This window comes from Lepidothrix coronata, unplaced genomic scaffold (assembly GCF_001604755.1).
Source record: "Lepidothrix coronata isolate B3197 unplaced genomic scaffold, Lepidothrix_coronata-1.0 Scaffold78, whole genome shotgun sequence".
NCBI lineage: Eukaryota > Metazoa > Chordata > Aves > Passeriformes > Pipridae > Lepidothrix > Lepidothrix coronata.
The window spans coordinates 3,742,376-3,764,486 of NW_016690258.1; the positions used below are offsets into that span (position 1 = coordinate 3,742,376).

At 37.3% G+C, this 22,111-nt stretch overlaps 1 protein-coding gene across 12 annotated transcripts in view; it reads left to right on the forward strand.

Moving 5' to 3' along the window:
* The window catches only part of CACNA1D (calcium voltage-gated channel subunit alpha1 D), a 209,333-nt gene that overhangs the window by 168,048 nt on the left and 19,174 nt on the right, over positions 1–22,111 (forward strand). For 7 of the 12 annotated variants that reach the window (XM_017820002.1, XM_017819993.1, XM_017819992.1 and 4 more), the window contains 10 exons: positions 6,755–6,793; positions 7,213–7,341; positions 8,062–8,127; positions 8,409–8,500; positions 9,307–9,466; positions 10,688–10,815; positions 10,926–11,022; positions 12,575–12,677; positions 13,754–13,855; positions 19,366–19,496. In XM_017820002.1, coding sequence (XP_017675491.1) covers positions 6,755–6,793; positions 7,213–7,341; positions 8,062–8,127; positions 8,409–8,500; positions 9,307–9,466; positions 10,688–10,815; positions 10,926–11,022; positions 12,575–12,677; positions 13,754–13,855; positions 19,366–19,496 — 1,047 coding nt within the window. The remainder of the gene's footprint in view (positions 1–6,754; positions 6,794–7,212; positions 7,342–8,061; positions 8,128–8,408; positions 8,501–9,306; positions 9,467–10,687; positions 10,816–10,925; positions 11,023–12,574; positions 12,678–13,753; positions 13,856–19,365; positions 19,497–22,111) is intronic. The other 5 variants (XM_017820001.1, XM_017820003.1, XM_017819996.1 and 2 more) reach the window with 1 other exon arrangement.

The window sequence follows — 22,111 nt, forward strand, 5'->3', positions numbered from 1 at the left end:
ACATTCTTTTAGGGTTACATATATAATTGCCTCATGCTCTGGAAACAGCTCAGTGTCATTCTGACAGTCCAGCTGTGTATACTTAGATCCATTGCTAAGGCCAGCAAGTCTTTCTGGTGTACTACAAGTTTGTATCTGACCCATTTTTCTCAAGACAATGGGTTGGACTGTCCAGTTATCTATCACCTTGATTTCAGTATTCAATTCTGGAAATTATATGTCATCTCTTTTATTTCATTGTTCATTTTCTTTTTTTAACACTTTATAATGTATATGCTGCCCTGAGGGTGATTCTTCTGATCCAGTAACCTCCCATTCATTCACACACAATCCAGGAAATTACTGTGCTTTGAATATTTTTAGTGCCTGTGGAAGTCAGTGTTTATTGTATTAAGCAATTTACAGGATTGCTCAGCATCCTCAAGGACTGGCTCAGTGACCAACACCAGAAATGAACCACCTCAGAGCAACATATATTTTAGCAGTAAAACATTTTCTATGATTGTTTTTCTTAATTTACTCTTTCATTTAATATCCCTTCCTTCAACCTTCTTTTATGAACCTAATTGGTTTTCATGTTCATTTTATTTTTAGAAATTATTAGAGGCAAGTATATATAAGTAAATATGTATATATGGTATAGCAACAAAAAAAATTAAAACCACTACTAAAACCTATATAATTACTTTTGGGCTCTGTGGCCTTTTGTTTTCAAAAAGTTTCACATAACATGCAAGACCGTGTGTGGTCATAGAAATGGTTCCTTGTCAATTAAAGAAGCAGAGGAATGATTGTGAGACACAAAGTGTTGTCAGCCCATTCTGAAAGATGGACATATATAACTTGTGACAATGAGAGATAAATAAATTTGAAATAAAATCTGAATAAATGAGTAATTTATTAAAAGGAAATAACAGAGAAGTTTCATTCTGGTCTGACTGTATAGAAATGATGTTATTTGCCAGCTCAGACACCATTTGTATGACCAACACTGAATGATTTAGAAGCATGATCACATTGTTGCAGTAGTGGTTACAAGGGTTTTAATTCACATTTTTTATATAAGTTTCTTTAGCCATTCATGTGCTGCCAAAATGTCAAGAAAATAATGCAGAGATCACTTTCCTCTTCTTTTGTGCAAAAGTTTAATGCCATCACTATAGAGCTAATTTTATTCTAGAAATTAAGTAAAATTCTGGTTCTTTGCTGAAATAGGGCTTAAACGAATAGCATTTATATCTTCATCCTGAGTCCCTCAGGAAAACCTGTTTGTCTTGAACCATCACTGTAAACACCTGAAGCTTGTTCAACACTTACACTGCTGGAACAGCTGAGAGGGACTGGGAGCAGTGTCGTACATCAAAAAAGTCCGGCAAAACCAGAACTGGATGTTGTGCCATTTGGCAAGAAGGAGCACCATCATTGGTATGGGATGCTCTGTTGGTTTGCTGGGCTGCTGCTGGAGTGTGTTCTGGGAGGGCTGGTGCTTATTTTTACATAGTTACCCACTCACCCAGCAACTGGTGGAACAGTTGGCCTTGGTTACGTGGAGGAGTGGAGTAAAAACCTCGTCTCTACCTCCTGTAAGAGATTCTGGATTCCAGCTTTGAACAAGAGCAGTCCAATTCAGTTTAGATAGAATCATAGAAACAACCAGATTGGAAAAGACCTCTGAGATCATCAAGTCCAACCCTTGATCCAACACTGCTGTGGTTACCAAACCATGGCACCGATGCCACATCCAGTCTCATCTTAAAAACCTCCAGGGACGGTGAATCCACCACCTCCGTGGGCAGCCCATTCCAAAATGATATCACTTTATTCATCCCTATCATATGTTAAAACTTTCCTATCATACGTTAGAACATCCCTGTCATATGTTAGAACTTAGATTTTGGTTGTAGTTATTGATATTTTTGGATACTGTCAATATATTTTATAGACTTTTGCAAATGTATCTCTATAGGCTCAAGGATAGGTCAGAAAATACATTCTCATATGGCTTTGCTTTCATTATTATGACATTTTCTTGCCATATGAAATCTCTACTGTGTTGCAATATTTAATTTGGAGATGGAAATAAATTTCTGAGCTGCTTTCCTGAAGATGGTAACATTAATAATTTATTTATTGCACAATTGAATATTTTTTAGTTATCATATAACACCATATGCCAGCAACATGTTAGTTATGAAGTTAGAGTTTTAAATACATCTTTTACAAAGGAAAAGGTATTTTTTTAATCTTCTCTGGGGTTCTTCGCATTGACTCAAAATGTTTATTAAATTATGTTTATGGGCATTTGGTTCACATTGAACAGGGAATATAGAGAGAACTAATAAGACTGTGGAGAAAATTACTTGCCCACACATCTGAATTCCAATAACTGTTCTCTGAACAAATTATATGACACACATTTCTGGAGATATTTTGGCAACCTGAATGTTTTCCTGTATATGCTGTTGTCATCATATGTGTTTGTCATTCAGATGCTTCCTTCTATATTTGCAATGATGATGACATTGTCATTATATGTTCATTTGTTCTGGCATACTCTTGGACCCTTTGGCACAATCTGTTAAAAAGAAGCATTTGACCAACACCATATACTAATATCCACTGTTTTTCACCATGTTTATTTTTTTCTTAAGCACAGACCTACTTTGTTTGCTTCCAATGCATGATGCAATCTGTTTCACACTGTTCACAGTTTTGACATCGAAGTTCTTTTTAGTCAGGATGTTTATTTTGAACATTTGTTGCAATATCAAGGGTGTAATGAGGAGTTCCTGCTTAGGAAATATGCTGAATTTTTCACAAGCAGCATTAGTACTTGACCAAAAATGGTAGCAGGTTGAAAACATTTTAATCAGTGAGTCAGAAATTGAGGTTGATCATGGGTTAATCTTTTTAGAGGGTTGTGATTGTTTGGGGAAGAAAGCTGTTCTGTTGCACTTTGATTAACTAAAAAAAGAAAAATCATAAATTACTGCCTATTTAAAGTATTTAAGAATTGCCTTAAAATTCCATAGTTATGAAGTGCTGTGCTGACCCAGGCTCTGAGTGTGGCTGGCACATGGCTGACAGAAAAGGTAGAATAATGAAGACAGCGTCTGCCCTCATTCACCTCGTTGCAGGGTGTTGGTGAGCCAAGCAGGGAGAGCAGGAGATGTTAATTTATTCTGGCTGTGCCCATTACCAGACTCCTAGCAGTGATCCCAGAATCACATCTGTCACCTTAGGAATCACACAGTCCCATGGGGGACAAAAAAATCCTAATGATGACCAGTCAGTCCTGAAGCATTGGAATGATTGGTGGAAGGTGGGAGGAAAGAGGAGGCTGGAGGTAGATTTTCTGACCACAGGAAATATTTTTATTTGCATTCTTGTCAGCAGACATCATCCACAGAGACAGTCTGGGCTCAGCCTGCCTCTTGCTCAGTCTCAAGTCTATTTTAATGCTTCCTCTGCATATACATAAATGTGCCACCTACTGACATGTGCACAGACTCAGGATATTCCCAACGTTGCACATCAGGTTGTGTGTTTGGTTACTGTATGATTTTCTTTATCTCCAGGAAGCAGATGTTCTGTTTTTGTCAATCTGTCTGTTATTATTGCTGAAGATTGTGTTATCTTTACCTGAGTAGCCCAGCTCTGAGCATTGCTTCGTGCTGGATGGACACACATAACCATTAACTAATTTTATCTCCTAAAGGAGCATTTCCTTTATAAATAAGTATGAATAATGGTTTTTTTGAGGTATATCACTGTATTAGTTTCATTATAATTGCTATTAATAACATAATCCAAGCTGCTTTATTATCAGAGGGAAATGCCAAAGAGGGTAAAAAAATAGATACATTTACTTTAAAATGTCAAACCCAAAACACTTGGCCAGTGATGGGCAGAAGTTGAATACTTTCAGGTCCATTAGAAAAAACTCCTCTGGTGTGAGGTGTTCACGTTCATATTTTGTTTCTAGCACCTATCTCCACCTTGGTATTAATGCACAATTTACTTTTTGTGATCAGAGTGTTTTTCATTACTGGCCTGCACTTTCCAGTGTCTGTAATTGGTAATCTCTTGAATATGACATCCTGACACTTCCCAGCAGCATCAGATCAGCCATCAGAAACAGGCAATTAGGACTGCTTAGTCCAAAGAAGCTGAGAAAGAGGGATTTGTGAGAGGACTGTGTGTTTAGTCGGTCCTGGGCACACACCACTGTGCACACAGAAATACATTCAGTGACCTTCAGCCAAAAAAGGGATCATCATTGCTGAGTACCTGCAGTAGAACTGTTCGTTTAGTTTGGGTAATAAAAAGTGAGAATGAAATAATTATTAAGATAGTAATACATAGAAAAACTTTTTTTTAACCAACTTTTCCTTTTGTGAGGTTTTTTTTCATAACCAAGTCCTAATATAAACTCATTATTTTTTTGTTTTGGAAAAGTGATTAAATAACTATGTAGGGCCAAAGTATCCTTTTTCTGTTATAATCTATCCCATTACATATTGCTATCCTAATACTGTTCCTAGCTTATTTGGGGCCCAATCCTGCTCCTATAAAAGCTAGTGGGAAAAACTCCCAAATGCCAAACCCAGCATTTTATTTCAATTTTAAGTTTCAGTTTGTGATGATACTGTAATTCAGTCTGATCTGTATCTGTCAAATACTTTGTTCTTTGACGATGCAAAATACTGAATGTTACTTAAGTAATTTGCTCACTATTTAAGACAGTATAAAGCTCAACATGAGTCAGTCTCCAGAGATTAATATGACATTTCAGGCTTCATCTGCAGAAAGTATAATGAAACCCTTTTGTTTTTTAAATTTTAAGATCAAACGAATTTTTTTTCTGTACTAAAAAGTCAATAGTGCAGGTTTGAGATGGATGTAGGTAGGCAACTTTGCAAGATTGTTTCCATTTTTTGTGGTATTTTGAAATTTATGATGTTTGTGATAATGACTTTCTCCTTAATTATATTTTGATAGGTTTATTTCAAATTGTTGAAATTTGCAGGGAATTTCTAATGAAGCAGATGTTTTTCATTGGCAGCATATTTTCTGTATATTTTATATAAGTTCTTAGAAAGTTTAGATGTTCCAGCTGATTTTACAAATACTCTGCTTAATGAAGTTTAATGAGGAGATCTGGGGTTTGCCTATTTTAATGCATAAATTTAGTAATAATTCTTTAAACAGTTTTAGGAGTCTTTGTTTCATAATCTCGTGATTCCTGGCAGGGCAGTGATGTATCTGTATGTAGATTGCATGTACTTGAGCAAACAGTTATTTTTACCTCATTTTTCCCTTGTGATGCCTTTCTATTATATATGTTTTGAAAAAAGATGAGGGAGAAAACAATTAGTGTTTTAATAATGATCTGATTTTTAAAAAGTGCTACCTCTTACTGTTTTTTTTTTACCATAGTATGTTTATGTAATACATTTTCAGCAGAATCAGCTCCTCTCTTTTCCCTTCCTTCTCCTCAAGTTTTATCTTGAGTAACAGCAAGACTTGAGATTTTAGTAGAAGTGTGGCATTGAGTGTGACAGATGCATCCACAGTGTGTTGGAAGCAGCACTGAGGTGGCATCATGTTCATCTATGTGACAGGAATTGTTGAAAGGTTTTAAAAGAAGGATATTTTAGGCAAGAGGGTAAGACCCATCACTTGAATCAAACGTCCAGAATTCCATTTGTTCTAGTGCAATAAATGTTTTTAAAGACTTCTGTTCAACTTTGGAAGAAGCTGCTGCAAATCTCTCAGTGCACAAGCAAGCACAGAACGTTGGTCCTCTAAGATTTGCCAGCTGCTGTGCAAAGTGTCAGACCATTTGGGATGTTGGGACAGTTTCTCCCAAAGTCAGACAGAGAGATTAAAAAGAAAAAACTGAGATTATTCTTCACAGGACACAGAGTTTGGCTTTGTGAACAAGAAGTTGGTGTGTGCTACCCTTGTAGCTCCTGAGGCTTGCACAGACCTGTTCTAAAAGGGTCAGTTGAGTCCTGAAGCCCCTTCTCCATACCTGATTCTGTTACATCAGCTCAGGTATATGAGTACTTTGTAGGTGGTGAGAGAGTTCAAGTATTGCCTTCTCATTTGCACTGCTGGGGAAGTGTTAACCTTCATGGCCTTGTGCTAGAAATGTTTGTCTGTCACTTTGGCAGAGTGAAAATGTGTCCTTATAAAGCACTGCAAAACCCAGTGTTCATCACTGAGTAATCTCAAGTGAATTAGCTTTGCTTTAAGGGAGCTCCTGATGTGATGTAAAACACAATTATGGTTAGATTCCAGTGATGGAGTAATTAATCTTCAAAAAGAGCACAGCAGAAAAGGGACCTCGAAAGGCTAGTTTGACCCCAAAGCTTTGTTTTGGACTTTTAGTTGGGCTTACTGCTATAATTTCGTACAACTTATGGAAGTTGATGGCTAATTTTGTTTGGTTTACATAGGAGCAGATATTTTATTTTGTATTTATTTTCTGTCAAGTCTTTTAATCATGTTTTATACTAGCAGATTTTAGTCTGAGTCAGCTAGCAATGTTTTAGTATGAGTCAGCCAACATGAAATGCTAAGAGGATGGTTTTATAAGGATATTAATGTTTTGTTCAGGATGTTATTGAGTTGAAAGATGTTCATTTACATTTGGAAATGAAAAATGTTCTACATTTTATTTATGGTTAAGCTGACTTTTTTGATCTTTTATTTGATTTTAATATTTAATGTTCTTAATTTCTTAAAGCCAAAGCCAACTGAAACAGTCACAACTGATGAGTCTGGGGTAAGATCAGTAAACTGACCCCAGTGGTTTTACCTCTACTTGAGTTTATTCTTTTTACCATGTCTTTTTTTCCACCAATTTTTTCTGTATTTTTCATAACTGTCTTACTGCAAAGGTGTTATGCAGTGGTTTGCATTCATTGTCAGTGTTCTATTGAAGTCTACTACAAACAAACCCAATATGATCCTATTAACAAACCAGAAAACTTGGAAATGCATGTGATGTGTGAAGCATTTCTACAGGTCCTGTGTTTTCAGCATGTAATTTTTCCTTTCATATCATGGTTATCAAGGTGAACAGGCCCTCAAGATACATTTTTCAAATCTTACCTTTTCCACCTTTGCATTTTATGTTGTTTTTCTGGAAGTGTTGCATGTCTGAGTTTGTATTTGGTTTGACTTCTCCGTGATGCTCTTCAGAACTCTGAGGACAGCGCTAGGATCTCCATCACTTTTTTCCGTCTCTTCCGGGTCATGAGGTTGGTGAAGCTGCTCAGCAGAGGAGAAGGAATCAGAACTTTACTGTGGACATTTATCAAGTCATTCCAGGTTAGCAAAATTGGTTTAAATTTGCTTAATAATTATAACTGTGTATACACCAAATTTTATGAAGAAATACCCTGTAGAGTGCAAAAAAAAAAATAATAAAATTAATACTATCAATGTTATCAAATATATGTAAATATATTTCCACGTTAATGCCAAAATGAACTTCACCAGTTACTTCAGGGAGGCTGAGGGTCATTCTTTGTCATTTAATAGTAGCTGTTACTGTGAGATTTCTATGGTTCTTCCTAAAAAAATATTTGGTATATTTAAAAGGGGTAGGATAAGTTTGACATACATAGATCTCACGCTGCCACACATTTTATTAGTTGATTAGAAAAGAAGAATTTAACCTATTTTTTATACAAAACCAATTTGAAGTATAACAGATACTTGAATGATTGCTCCTGAAAACTGATGAAGGTGAAGTTAATAGAACTCTGTAACTGTATAGAATAAAGTCTCTTTGTGTTGTCAGAATCAGTAATGAAAATAAAATTAAAACCACTAAAGGTGATTCCTCCCTCTGGATTGCTGGCAGAAATAATTTAAAATACAATGATGCTTGCGTTCATTCTGTGCAGCAGAGTATTCAGAGTGACAGGTAATAACGTTTTAAGCACTTGGAAAAGTCTGTGTTGTAGACAGAAATTATTTTTGTAAATGGAAATAGAAACTGTGTAGTGAAGTTATTAAAAGACAATGCACCTGTCCCGTTTCTAGGCTCTGCCTTACGTTGCCCTCCTGATTGCCATGCTGTTCTTCATCTATGCTGTCATTGGGATGCAGGTAATTATACAGTTGTTTTAGGATTAAAAAACAGTACAGTCTTGTCTGAGACTTGTTTCCTAAGGTGCTTATTGAAGCATTCCTTTGATAGTGGTGCTGTATGTAAGGCAGTGCCTTCAGAGTAATGTAAAAATCACTATCTTGACAAATCTTGAAGTTTAATGAAAGTGTGTCTGTGAAAGTGTTTTTCATACATTCTGAAGCAAGTTTAATCTGCAAGGCCTACAGCCTCTGTCAGCACACATCACTGGAATGAAAGTCAAAATCCTGGTTTATTGTAGGTATTTGGAAAAGTGGCCATGAGGGACAACAATCAAATAAACAGAAACAACAATTTTCAGACTTTCCCCCAAGCTGTGCTTCTTCTCTTCAGGTGAGTAAACCTTAACTCTTACTGAATGCATCTCATTTCATAGATCTATGAAAAATGTTCAAAATGTGTTTGCAGGTGACAATCAGTTCAGTTTAACAAGACCATACTCCCTCTGTCTGTATGCTGAGTGTCCATGGGCACAGCAGGGGTTTGATGATGTGATACAGAGCTAAACTTATTGCAGCTGTTGTGAAACACCTCATTTGTGCAGTAACTGTCCAGGTAGAGCCCAAACATAGCCCTGATATCACTGTGGGAGTGTTGGGAAAGGGGAAAAAGATTGTGCCCTTACTGAAATCATTACAAGTACAACCAGTGGGACAGTTGGAAGAAATGAAAAGTTGTTACAAACATAACGAAATAAACTGTTCTTTACATTTACTGAGGAGCTGACAAACAGTAGAGAGTGTAACTTGCAGATAAGCAGCAGGAAAAACTTTATGATGGCAAAGGTGGCTAAATCTTGATGGGGGGGGGATTATACAATGTCCATCAGTGGAGAGTTTAAGAAGGTGGTAACCATTTGCCAGGAATGCTTCCTGGAGCAAGGAGAGAGAATGACATGGAACCCTTATGGTGTTTTATAAGTTGACCTTATAAAATGTGTCTGCAAAGTCAGATGTATGCTTGTCATTTCTAAAACTTGCTCTGTATTTCTTTTACCTAGTTCCTGCTCTGAAATGTTCTTCTGGCTTCACATTTGCACCGGTGCAGCTCCCAGCATTTTGTCAGAGCTTTACAAATTAATACATCTTTAATGCATTTTGATCAAGTAATTCTCATTTTATCTTTGTGACCTTATAAAGGTGTGCCACTGGAGAAGCCTGGCAGGAAATCATGCTGGCATGTTTGCCTGGAAAACGCTGTGATCCAGAATCCGATTATAATCCAGGGGAAGAATACACATGTGGAAGCAATTTTGCCATCATTTACTTTATCAGTTTTTACATGCTCTGTGCATTTCTGGTGAGTTTAGCTTTTGCTTATTAACAGAAATGAGCTTTAGGCATTTTGACTTTCTTCTGGATTAAGAACTGTGAGTTGAGAGAATGATTGAAAATCTCATATCCAAAATATTTTGGCAAGGTTGTATTTTTCCATACAGAATCTTAAATCCTGTATCCTATACAGTGAGGGTGATGAAACACTGGAACAGGTTGCCCAGAGAGGAGGTAGATGCCCCCCATCCCTGGAAGCATTCAAGGTTAGGTTGGATGGAGCTCTGGGCAACCTCATCTGACTCAAGACGTCCCTGCTCATTGCAGGGGGGTTGGATTAGATGACCTTTAAAGGTCCTTTCCAGCGCAAATGACTCTATGATTCTAAATTCCCATGTGCAAGATTTTCTTTCATGTGTGGGGTGGTTGGCTGCACCTTTGAAAGCTTCTTTAGTTAACAGTCTTTTCATAGCTGTTATTTCACGCAGTTCTCAATAGTGTCATTAAATATCCCCTAATAATAAAGCTGCAATTATTTTGACTTACTAGTAAATGCTATTTGTATTATTTAAACTTAGCAGTATTTGGACTGGTGTCTCTACAAGTGTGCTCAATTTGTGGCACATGAGATGTGAACAATAACCTTTCACCTAATCCATGGCCTAATGGATTACTTGCTCTAAAATAAATTGTTGAAATATGTTTTTCCTCATTGCAGGTTTGTGGTCTAAGCTGGTTGATTTGTTCTATTCACAGTACTGATCTCCTTGCAAAAGGGGAGTGATCCAACAGAATTCTGTGAACTAATGTAAACATTCACATTCCACTGCTCTGTATCACCTTCTGTGTTAACAAAACATATGTAGAAGTCTTACTGTTATGAAATTGGTTCCTATTACTACAGAAACTGCTTCCTGAGATCTACACTGTGTCAAATATGTGTATAGGATCCATTCTTCAATTTGATGTAGTGGGATCTGGCAAATCAAGGAAGAGAAACAAATCCATTTTGCAGCCTGTGTCAAAAACTGAGTACTCTATAGTAGAATCATATTCTTGTTATGTCATTACTTGATAGAGTTTCAGTTAGTTAAATGAAATTATTTTCTGTGATATTTGATTGTATTTGCCAAAAAATTGTCAATTCTTTTGTTTGAATTCTTAACCTACTCTACCTACTGAATTAAAAAAAAATAAGTGCAAAAGGATCAAGACAGATTGTTTTTAATTACTTTTTTCTCCCCTTTAGATTATAAACTTGTTTGTGGCTGTTATTATGGATAATTTTGATTATTTGACACGTGACTGGTCTATTCTGGGTCCCCATCATTTGGATGAATTCAAAAGGATATGGTCAGAATATGACCCTGAAGCAAAGTAAGTTAGATCATTTCTCTGATACGATTTATTTGGTAAAAACAATAAAAGCAGAACATAGTATATTTTGGGGGAGTGGATATTTGGTAACTGATGTGTGTTGGTTCCAGGGGAAGGATAAAGCATCTTGATGTGGTTACATTACTGAGGCGCATCCAGCCACCACTTGGTTTTGGCAAGTTGTGTCCTCACCGAGTGGCCTGCAAGGTAGGTCTTGGTTTCTCTTGCAGTTCATGCAATTCTGGCCCATATTTATTACATGTGCCCAAGTAATCCTGTCTTTTCACAAGGTTTCATTCACTTTCAAGTTTTCCTGTTTGTTTGTTTGTTGGTTTTTTTCCAAGGCTTAAGTTAAACCAGCAAAATTAAGGTCATTTCTTTCTGTGTACTCATTTGAGTACTTGCCACCAATGTAAAGCTCTTCATAGAGGATCAAGATGATGGGGATCAGTGTGTGTATCTGTTATTAGTCTGTTATTGTCACATATCTGAGCTACCTCATCCCAGCATTTCTGGTGGCCTATCTCACTACTTCAGCCCAGTGACATTTCTGATTTCTCTTCAGTCTCAGGGAGAAAAGGGTGGTAGTTTGCTTTAATTGACAATAAAGTTTTGATACGGTGCTTTTACAGTCACATTCATGAGAATTTTGCTCCACATGAAACATAGAAATGAGTTTGTAGGGTGGGCACTGCAAGATGATAAACCAAGCTGAAGTGAATAATGGTGTGTAATACGATATGTAGCAGTAAGTGAGAAGACAGAAGATTAATGGGAATTTAAAATGATACAGAATCTGTCAGGCAAAATGTGTGATTTTGAGGTGATTTTAATTGTATTTTTATATGAAAGTTGAAAAGCAGCACAAAGGAGATGAATGATTACTGCATTATTTGAGAACCTCAGAACTGCGGATATTGTGGGTTTAGCAATTTCAGTGGGAATAAGATCAAGCCTTTTAATTAAAGGATTGTTACAACAGTATTGTTGTTTGGATTTCTTGTATATCTGTTTTAAAAATAGGTAAGTTGACATACAGACCACTGGGTTGGAATAGAATGTCACAAGACATACTTAAAGCAAACCTGTATGTTAAGATCAATTATTCATTGAGTAATGCTTTTAAACTGGAATAGAAGAAAATCCAGGTCGGACGTTAGGAAAAGATTCTGACAGATTAAATAGTATTCTTTTGACAGACAGGGTCACAGCAATGCTGCTCTAAAAGATGAACACTAACCCAAAGAGAAAAGCCCCTTCCCAGTAGTTCAGTGGAGGTGGCACAAGAGATGCACGGCAGGACTGAAGAGCTACCTGAGAAGTGCAAGACAGGCCTGCAAGACAGGTTCTTTAGGGAGCACGAGGAACCCCTGGGAAACCTGGAACGTGACTGAGACTGGAGTGCATGCTCTTAAATAACTGCTTTTGTCCTTTATACTTGCACAGTGTGGCTTACAGTCATAGTCAAGGACTGAGCTTGGATGTTTGAAAATTGCCTAAATAAACAACTCATGAAAACTGGACAGTTTTAGTTTTTGTGTGAGCATGCATGTGATTAATGCCAGAAAGAAGCGATTTTGACTGCCTATTATACACAGCTAGGGTGGAGGACTCAACTTTTTTTGGAGAACTTATATAATTTGTATGCCTCTCACTAATATTATTGTTTGAATACATGAGGTTTTCAAAAGTTAACATTACATAAGGTGTTTTTCAAACAAAGCAGTGTCAAAATTTGTTTTCCTCTTCTCATTTTCAGAGGTTAGTAGCCATGAATATGCCACTAAACAGTGATGGAACCGTCATGTTCAATGCTACTTTGTTTGCTCTGGTTAGGACTGCTCTAAAGATAAAAACAGAAGGTAAGGTTCTTTGCTGTAAAGCTTTTCTGGACTTGTCACAAGGTACAGTGAGGAAAAGTTACAATTTATTCATTTTGTTGGACATGGGTGCCTTGGTCTCACTGGATCTGATTTGCTTTGGGATCATGGGTTTTATTCATTGTTGCTAGTAATCATTTGCTAGAAAATGAAAGGAAAGGGATAGTGAGGCCAGAGCCCTGGATATTGCAGAAATTATTCTATGCTTTCATTTGATCAGATAAAAATGTGCAGCAGGGGCATAACAGGAGTTCTACTGTAAGGAATGAATGAATTCCCCTTCCTGCCCAACCAAAATGCTCCTTTCTCACTACCTTTTAGCTTGGTGCCTTGGATCCTACACTGGTGCAACTGCAGCTTTTGCATGCTTGAAAACATCCCCAGCCTGGTTGAGGCCAGTTCTGACTGGGTTGAATGGATTTCTGTAATTTCCATCAAAGGGGGAAAAGGTTTTAAAAATATTAATATGTTTCACATAATTTTCTCTCTGTTTTCATACTTTTTTTTCCTTTTTCCCCCCATTCTGTTATTCCTCTTTTATCTTCTCAGCAGAATTTGAGTTCCACTGTCAACAACAAACTTAGGTTAAGCCCCCTCAGGCATCACTGTGGTTTAGGTGAGCACTGCAAGAGATGAAAAACTGCTCAGTACTCAGTTGCCTGAATTTTCAAGCCTGTACAACTGAGTAATTACTGTGATTAAACAAATAAAGGCTCAGCTTTGGATCAAGAAAGAAGTGGCTTGTAAAGAGCAAGTTGGCACTTTCCGGACAGCTTAAGTGTAAGGAGTGACAGAGTGAGGCCAAAGTCTGTAAATCACAGTTGACCTCTGCAGTGCTCCAGAGACTGACTTGAAAGCACCAGGAACTTGCTGTCTTATGGCCTTTCTTCTCTTTAGTTGTTGTATTATTGTTGTTACATGACAGAGCTTAGGTTTGCCACAAAGGATCCCTGTCACAGTCTTTAATTGTATACAGCTAATTAATATCCAAAGGCTCATTCATTGCAGCTGGTTGAACCATAATTGCCATCCTCCCTTTTTCTGTTTCATTGCCACAGGTAACCTAGAGCAAGCAAATGAAGAACTTAGAGCAGTTATAAAGAAAATATGGAAGAAAACGAGCATGAAATTACTTGACCAAGTTGTCCCTCCAGCTGGCGGTCAGTCTGGCAAACTTTGCACTGTGCTGTTGTTGTTGTTCTCTGTGCCTGTTGGTCTTTCTAGATTGTCAGGAACCAAAGAAATGAAATTACTACATTTTGCAGTTATAATGTCATTGAAGGACAACAAACAATAACAAAATAAATATTGAGAAAATGATATCCTATTATACTAGATAATACATATAGGACTGATAAGTGAAATTTTCTTAGATCAAAAAGAGAGAGAGGAAAATATTATGCTTATTTTCTTGCTTGTGACAAATACCTTATTAGACCTAAGTCTAGTCTTAATTTCGGATTATTCAGCAAAACAAACTAGTTTGATTTCCATGCACTGATCAAAGCAACATGTTTTGTACTATGCAACATTATAGCTTATTTGCTTGTTTATGTTGAATACTTCTGGGAGAAAAAAAAATTACTGCCAGCTTAAATTTTTTTTTTTTTTTGCTAAATTAATAAAGCAAGAGGTCAAATCATCTCAGTTACGCTAGTTTAAACCAGAATCAATCCACAGTCAACAGATGATGGAAATGGTTCAGATTTACACCAGTATGACTGAGATATGAATATGGCCCATATAAAGAGATATCTCAATTGTAATGACACCAAACATTTGTGTCTACAGAATTACAAGGCACGTTTATTAGATGTTCCTACGTGCTGTAAAATAACATGTCAGATATGCGTTATATCTCTCTTTGTAAATATATATATCCTGATATATATATATTTAGCCTTTTTCAATATATACATTTTTATTCATATGCTGTAGTGTAGGTTTAGGTGACTGTTCTTTACTTGCTTTTTCAAGTTTTAAAGGTGCAGGATCTGTTGCACTGTCAGCCACACCCAAGATATGTTTACCTGGACACCCAGTACTCAGATCTATTGTAATCACCTGGTGTTTCTTGTAGTTTATTGTACCTTCATAGTGTTACAGCAGCTTCCAAGACTGATCAGACTCAAGAGCCCGGGCATGGTGGTGGTGGAGGCTGACCCTGGAAGGTGATGCTCAGGCCCAGGCAGGAGGAGCACGCTGCCTGCACTGCTCTTCAGCATGACCCAGCAAGCAGCAGTAGCTTTGTGGCTGCAGGAGCCACTTGCTATTGGTGTGGTGGCTGCCAGATAATAATGGGGATGAAGGCAAACCTGAGCCTATTTGACTCCTCAAAGGGGAACTGATACTGCACATTTAAAACAACTTTTGTGTTCTACTCTGTTGTTCTTAGCCTTACACCTGAGTGCTTGCATGGCATAGATGAATCGCTTTGTTATTGTTGTAACTATGTGCTTGAGCTTTTTCTGCAGCCTCTGTTCCTTTCAACTATGAGTCTTTCCGAATATTCTGAAGCAATTCTGTTTTAGGGTGGTGGCATGGAATTAGTGTTGCCTCTTGCCAACTTTATTCCCCTACATTTTTTAATTGAAATAGAGATGCATGCTTCAGAATAGCGAGCTCTGCCTGCCTAAATCAATCTGACAAAGAACCTGTACAGATTACATTCCTAGAACTAATCTTACGTAGTAATTCACTGTTAACTTCAGCTTCATTTCATTGCTGGATATAAGCTGTATATTTATTTTCAGCTATACTAAAATTCATTGCTAATATTCTGCAAATGTAGCTCTTCAGTGTAGCTAGAAGGCTGAAAAATGGATCTGCTCAATTGATAGGAAACAGTATGGCTTCTGCAACCCAGTAGAAATAAGAACATGTTAAGAAGTCCTGCAGCTTTATTAATTTTCGATTTCAGTTTGGTTTGTTCCTCTGTGGACCTTGTTATGATTTACCTGAAAATTGAAAATATTTTAAACCACCTAGAAAAAAAAGAGGAATACAGCTATTTTACATTCATATGCCATAGGAGTGTAAAATAGCTTAGTGTACAGTAGAAATTAGTCTTGATGTTTAATATTCAGTGGAAAATTATGTATGAATTTAACACCAGTGACAACTGATAATAGCCATCTGCTAGGAGACACGAAATTCTTTTCAATATAAATCAACAAAGCATCCAAATTCAATATGCTAGAATTACTTGCACTTAAAAGTATTGAGAAGTCTAGTTTATAACATTTTTCTCCAGTACTGCTTTTGCTGGTATTACTGGATGGTAGGTCCTTGGTGTGCTCGTGACTGTGCCTCCAGAACACTTATTTGCAGAGCAGAATGAAAATAATCAGTATTGCATTTTTTTCCCTTGGATTATGAATAGATGCACTAGAAATAGACAGTTAATTCTTGTTACTGATTAAATAACTTACTACTATAACTTAATTAGACTGTTAATAGTTAGCAACGCATTTTTAGTACAGAAAAGCGAAACTGCTTTGCAAAAGCATAGAATGTCAGTCAAATGTCTGATGTATGAATGAGACTAGAGAGTAAGAGAAATACAACTCACTGAAGATTCACCTGTATTCTCTGAACTCCCCAGTCTCCACCTGAAAGCCCATTGAACCCTGCCTAATACTTTTTGCCCTCTTCCAAAAGCTTCCCACTGAAATGATTCCTTTTGCTGTCACTAATTGTAATTAGCCATGTGTCTATTCTGTGGTCAGTTATGCTTAGCTGCCTCCCTATACCTGTCTATATCTGGCTATATGTGTGTTACTCCAAAAACAAAGTCACCCTTGGCCAGGTGTCCGTCCCTGTGTGCCCGTGTCTGCAGTACAACTGACTGTGCCTGGGAAATACACGTGCATCTTGTTGGTACATGCAGACTTTGACATGCCCAACTCAGCAAACTGGTAGGGCATTCATCTGATATGCTTATAAGAAGTTGGTGCATGTCCAGAGCGATCAGTAAGGGCCCTGCATTTCTGCATACTGATATTTCACAGGTATTGTCCTCTCAGGTACACTCAGTAGTCGTGCAGTGTCATAGCCTGGTTTGAGACATGCTCTGAGTGCAACCCATAGTGTGTTATATCGAGTCTGTCACTTCTATGTGCTTGTTCCTTCTAGGAGCCATTTGCTATTTCACTTCCTCAACAGTTCTGTTCAAATACTTGAAATAAAATAGAATAAAGGATGGGGAAAGGCTTATCTGGGGAGTTTGACCAAGGCTACGTTGTAAGTCAATGGGTTCAGCTAAACTAAGGCAGGCAGGTTCAGAGTAGATGCTGTGTAAGAGATCTTCGTTAGTCCCCAAAGAGCTGCAAAAGGAGATTACAGGTGAACATCAAAGGAAACATTCACAAAAAGTTTAGAAATTAGATTTGTGGAGTCAATTAAAAAGCTTTTTGCTGCTGAGGCTGAATCTGTAGACTGGTGAGCTTTTCTTGTGAGCTATGGAGTTCCTGCTGTTTCCTGCTAGTTCCCCCTTTCCTAGCAGGAACTGGGGGGCCTCAGACCTTTGAGGAGTTGTCACTTGGGCAGAGCAGGCTCTTTAATATGCTATTTCCTGCAACAGACTGGTCTCCCAACCAATATCTTTTGAAGCAATTATAATTATTTTTGCTTTGATACATTTAAAGACAAATAAACTGCTGGGAGAAGACATTCCAGGTGTTTTCACTGAAGTTAAAGCCTGTCCGACTTTACCGCATGCATACAGCCCATTTCAGATGTTATAATGAGAGGAGCTGATTTTGAATGGTAGAGGTTTCATTTTGAGATAAATTTTATCACAGAGGCAAAAATGAGTTTAAACAGTCCATGGATTGGATTCCCCATCCTTTTTTTTATGTGAAAGCAAGTCACTAGAAGAAGAAAGTCAATTAAATTTAAATTAGAAACAAACAGTCATTACCGGTAAAAATAGTATTAGAAATACTGTCATTAGTGAGATACATTGGCACATATTGTTGATAAAACAAAGATACAACAGCATTCTGTTTTAATCGAATGTTAATGTATAGCACTTGATTAGAGCATTTGCTTGATGGGGGCAAGAGGAAAAGCTTGTTTAACAGAACGTGCTCACGTGTAAAAACCCCACAGAACAAAAAACAAACTCAAGTCTGTTCTAAAATTCTGTTAGAGAGTTAAAATATGGAGAAAGCAAATGACATTAAAACAGAATCCATACTTTCTAGCAGAGGTGTGTTAAAATGTGCCTGGGCATGTTAGATTTTCATGTTCAGCCAAGGCATGAATGTACAGAGTAACCAAGAGCCTGAGATGGGATAAACACCTGTCTGTCCCAGCAAGGGCAGCTGGAATGATGGGAACTTACTCCCCATCAGGATGATCCCTGACAGCAGAGAGAACCTGGATGCTTAGACCACACCAGCCCTCCTTTAGGTATGGCAGCAGCCAGCCAGAAACGCTATTGCAAATGGCCATTTCAGGATATTGAAAACCACTGGGAGACTGGACAGCACAGCAGGAAGGGAAATAGTCAACTTCGTGTCAGATAACTCTAGGGAGGAAAAAAATGTGTGACAACAAAAGCAATGTTTTTGAATGGAAAACTATTCCTAGTTTTCTGGCAAGCATTACTGGGAGGTGAAACCTGCCCCACTGAATGATTCACTGGACTCATAAAACAGGCACAGGCATTCTTAACATGCTGTGAGCAGGCGACTGTGGTGTCTTCACAAGGACACTGCCACCTGCCTTTGAACTTTGGAAACTTTGAAATTTGGATTTTGTTCACAACAGTGACTGTGTAAACATGCTTGGTTTTACTGTCCTGGCTGTTTGCCTGTCATTTGAATTATACTAAATTAACTGATGGAAGTTATTTTCTTTTCTACCAGCATTGCAGAGCTCACACAACACGTAATGTGGGAGAGAGCCATGTTGTTTTGTATTTACTATTAATATTACCTGTGTAGAAGGTGGTTAAAGACCACATCTTAAACATATAAAAAACCCATGATATTGTATCTTCTGTGGGATTTCATCAGAGACAAGAACCTGTCTTGTCTTATCTGACAATAAAATAGCAGAAGATACAGTGTAACACGAGCATCTGGGACGCAAAATTCAAACTGGGAGATACTCAGGTATTGCAGTGAGGGCATGACACCAATAAAAAAATCTGCAGAGCGAAGCAGGCTGTAAAGATGTCCAAGTCCTTGAGCAATCAGAACAATGCTACACCGATACACTGACTAAGCAAATTTGGTTCAGCCGTCACAAAAAAAAAAGACATGTAGGCAGAACCTTTTTTTTACAGTCACTCTTATGAACATCAATGTATGTATGTCATAGTAGCTTGTATTTAATCTATTTATTCCAAGTAACTAAAGCCAATACTTCAGCTTCACTGCATATACAAACATGTTTATGGTTTTGTTAGAAACTTACTTAGAAGGACATGAGACTTAGTGTTGTATTTTCTTCTTTATTAAGGATGAGTTCACTTAACTGACTGAGACAAAACTGCTTGCTAAAACATTGCTTTTAAGTGAGTTACAGGGTCCATTGCTGTAAGCTGAAAGTGCAGCACCTATTGCACCCATCACATTTTCCCCCCCAAATCAGATATGAGTGTACAGGCTATTGATAAATGTGCTGACTTGGGAGAGATCTGTCTGGTCTGTTCATTTAGATGATGAGGTAACCGTGGGGAAGTTCTATGCCACCTTCCTGATACAGGACTACTTTAGGAAATTCAAGAAACGCAAAGAACAAGGACTGGTGGGGAAATATCCTGCGAAGAATACCACGATTGCTCTGCAGGTGATTCTGTTTTTACTTTTTTAACTAACCGTTTTGTGACCTTACTTAAAATAGCAGGTAGATGAATATTGATGATTGTGCAATGCTGCCAGGATTTTATTTAGCTGGGACACTTTTGACCCTTATTCATCAGAAAAGTAAAACGTAATCCTGCTATTCTGTTATAACAAGGTAAGTGCAAAAAGTTATTCTCTATGGATTACTCCAACAGTAGCAAGGGTTATAAAATCTCTTACCAAGTCTTGTTGATACATTGCAATCTAAAGTTGCTGGTACAGAATTGGATAAATAAAGTTCTGAGCTATCATTTATGTTCGTTTTGCTTTAACTGTTCAATGTTTTGTGTTCCTACAATGGCACAAGCCAGTTCTCAGGGAACTTCCTAATATGCATGACCTCACAGTAAAGAGGGTTTTATACAATTTTATCATTTCTTAATTCTCATTGTTCCTTTCCTTTTCCACTTTTGACTACTGGTGAAAAACCTTCCTGTTTTTTATTTGCAAATTCCGAATTCCACATTCATCAGTTTCTTTCCCAGGAAGTAATATTAACATACTGCATTAATGTCACACACTTCTGTCTGTCTCTTAAAACAAGCTATCAAATGGAAACCAGGACAATAGATCTGTCTGTCAGCAGGCCTGCAGCAAGCAGTCCATAGAGTACACGTGATCTAAAGGGCAAATTGTGAAAACTTCTGTCCAGTGGTACCCTTTCTATTATGAATTTTGAAACAGGCAAATGGAAGGCTGTTCTCAAATAATTCCAGACATCATACACTGCACCATTTTTATTGGATTGGGACTTTGTGAATTTCAGTTAATGCTGAGTAGTTTACTACAAACTATAAATACTTCAATGTTTCTGATAATTTTTTACTCTGATGCCAAAATTTATGAATATGTTATAAAAATTCCTTTCTAAAAGAGGAGAAATGTGTTAACCTGATTTAGCTACTGTTTTCTTTGTTAAAAAATCCTGTTGGTTTATACTTCAGTTTAGCAGAACAATCTTTGCTGTGTGAAGTGAGTAATTTGTTCCATTCCTATGTCCTAAAAATGCCTCTGCTGGCAGCTCTGACACACATTGTGTCACAAGTCACCACAAGCATAAGAGATGCAGCAAGCAGGGAAAGGTTCATCACAATTCTTGCTATTGATTTGGGAGCAAATGGCTTGCCAGGAAATGTATGAACAATATTTGCATAGTATGAAAGATGAGAAAATTACTGGGAATAGAAGTGATAAAAAGACTGGGAACAGTTGAGAGGAAAATGAAAGACACTGGATTTTTAGGAAGGCCTTTGCAGACTTCTCTATTGCAGAAGCATTGGAACATAAGGAGCTCAAAGTTAGTTTTAAGCCACGGTATTACAGGTTTCCACTTGTGTTTTTGAAGTTTCACACATAAAAACAGAGAAACGAACACTGAGTTTTCAAACGTGAGCGTGCTCTGTTGTTTGGTACCGGATTGTGCTTCCTGTTCAATGACAAAAGTAGAGGGCAAGATGGAACTGGAAAGAATGAACTCTTCCTTCATCTTTAGACAACTATTTTTTCAATTCAAAACAGGTAATAGAAAGGGCCATGAATCTCTGCTAGGAATCTACAAAGGCTTATGGGATTTGAGGCATGGCACATTTTTTTTTCTGATTAAAATAATGCTCCTGTGGGAATAAAATGAGACAGACCAGTAGATGGGAAGGTTCTTCCTTTCTTTTTTCCCATATTCTACTTTTACCTTTCTAACACATCAGTAGTAACTCAACTTGATTTACCTAACAGAAGTGAAAATGCCATTTCAAAGAAACCTGAAATCTATAATTGGGAAATAACCCAGTCCTACAGATTTTTGATCCAGGATATAAAGGAATAATATGACTCCATACTGGAAGCTGCAGCAAGTCAAATTCAAAGTCAAATTGTCACATTTGTTAGAATAATTATTTATATGAGGATACAGCTTTAAAACAGACCTGGATATCTTTCTAAAAGAGATGTTCTGCTTCAACAAGAATTTAATTTCTTCAGTACAAAGCCCTTGAGAACAGTCCTGTGGGATAGAGAGGTTGGTATAAATGATCACAGAGGATTCTTGTGGTTCTATAATGTATAAAAATGGGACGTGTTTCTGGTTTTGGCCTCTTTGTTCCAGACTTGCTTTGTCCAAAGCTCAAGTGGTTATAAGTGTTTTCAAAAACCTGTGGTGTTAACAACCGTTTTTTGGCAGCGTAATTTATGGGTGTACTATCCAACTTACTTCTCAACTGTACAGGCATTTTTGTCTGTTTACACCTTTTTTTTGTTGTTTTGAGAACTTTCTTTTTGAAATTAGAAACTTCCTGTAGTCAGGTCAGGCATGTTACTGCAGCAGCAGCTTTTATTTACTTTTATAAACTAGTTAAGATTTCATAGTATCTGGAGTTGTGATAGTACCACTGCAAACAGCCTCTGCTTTCTGGACTTGAGAAAGTCCAGCAGAAGCTGGGCTATGTCTGTCTGTAATTTTTTGAAATTCTCTATCATTTTGAAATTTCTCTATCATTAAGAACCTTTCTATACCAGGAATTGTTTGCTTAAAGCTTTAAATAACATGAGGAAAGTACTTTTATC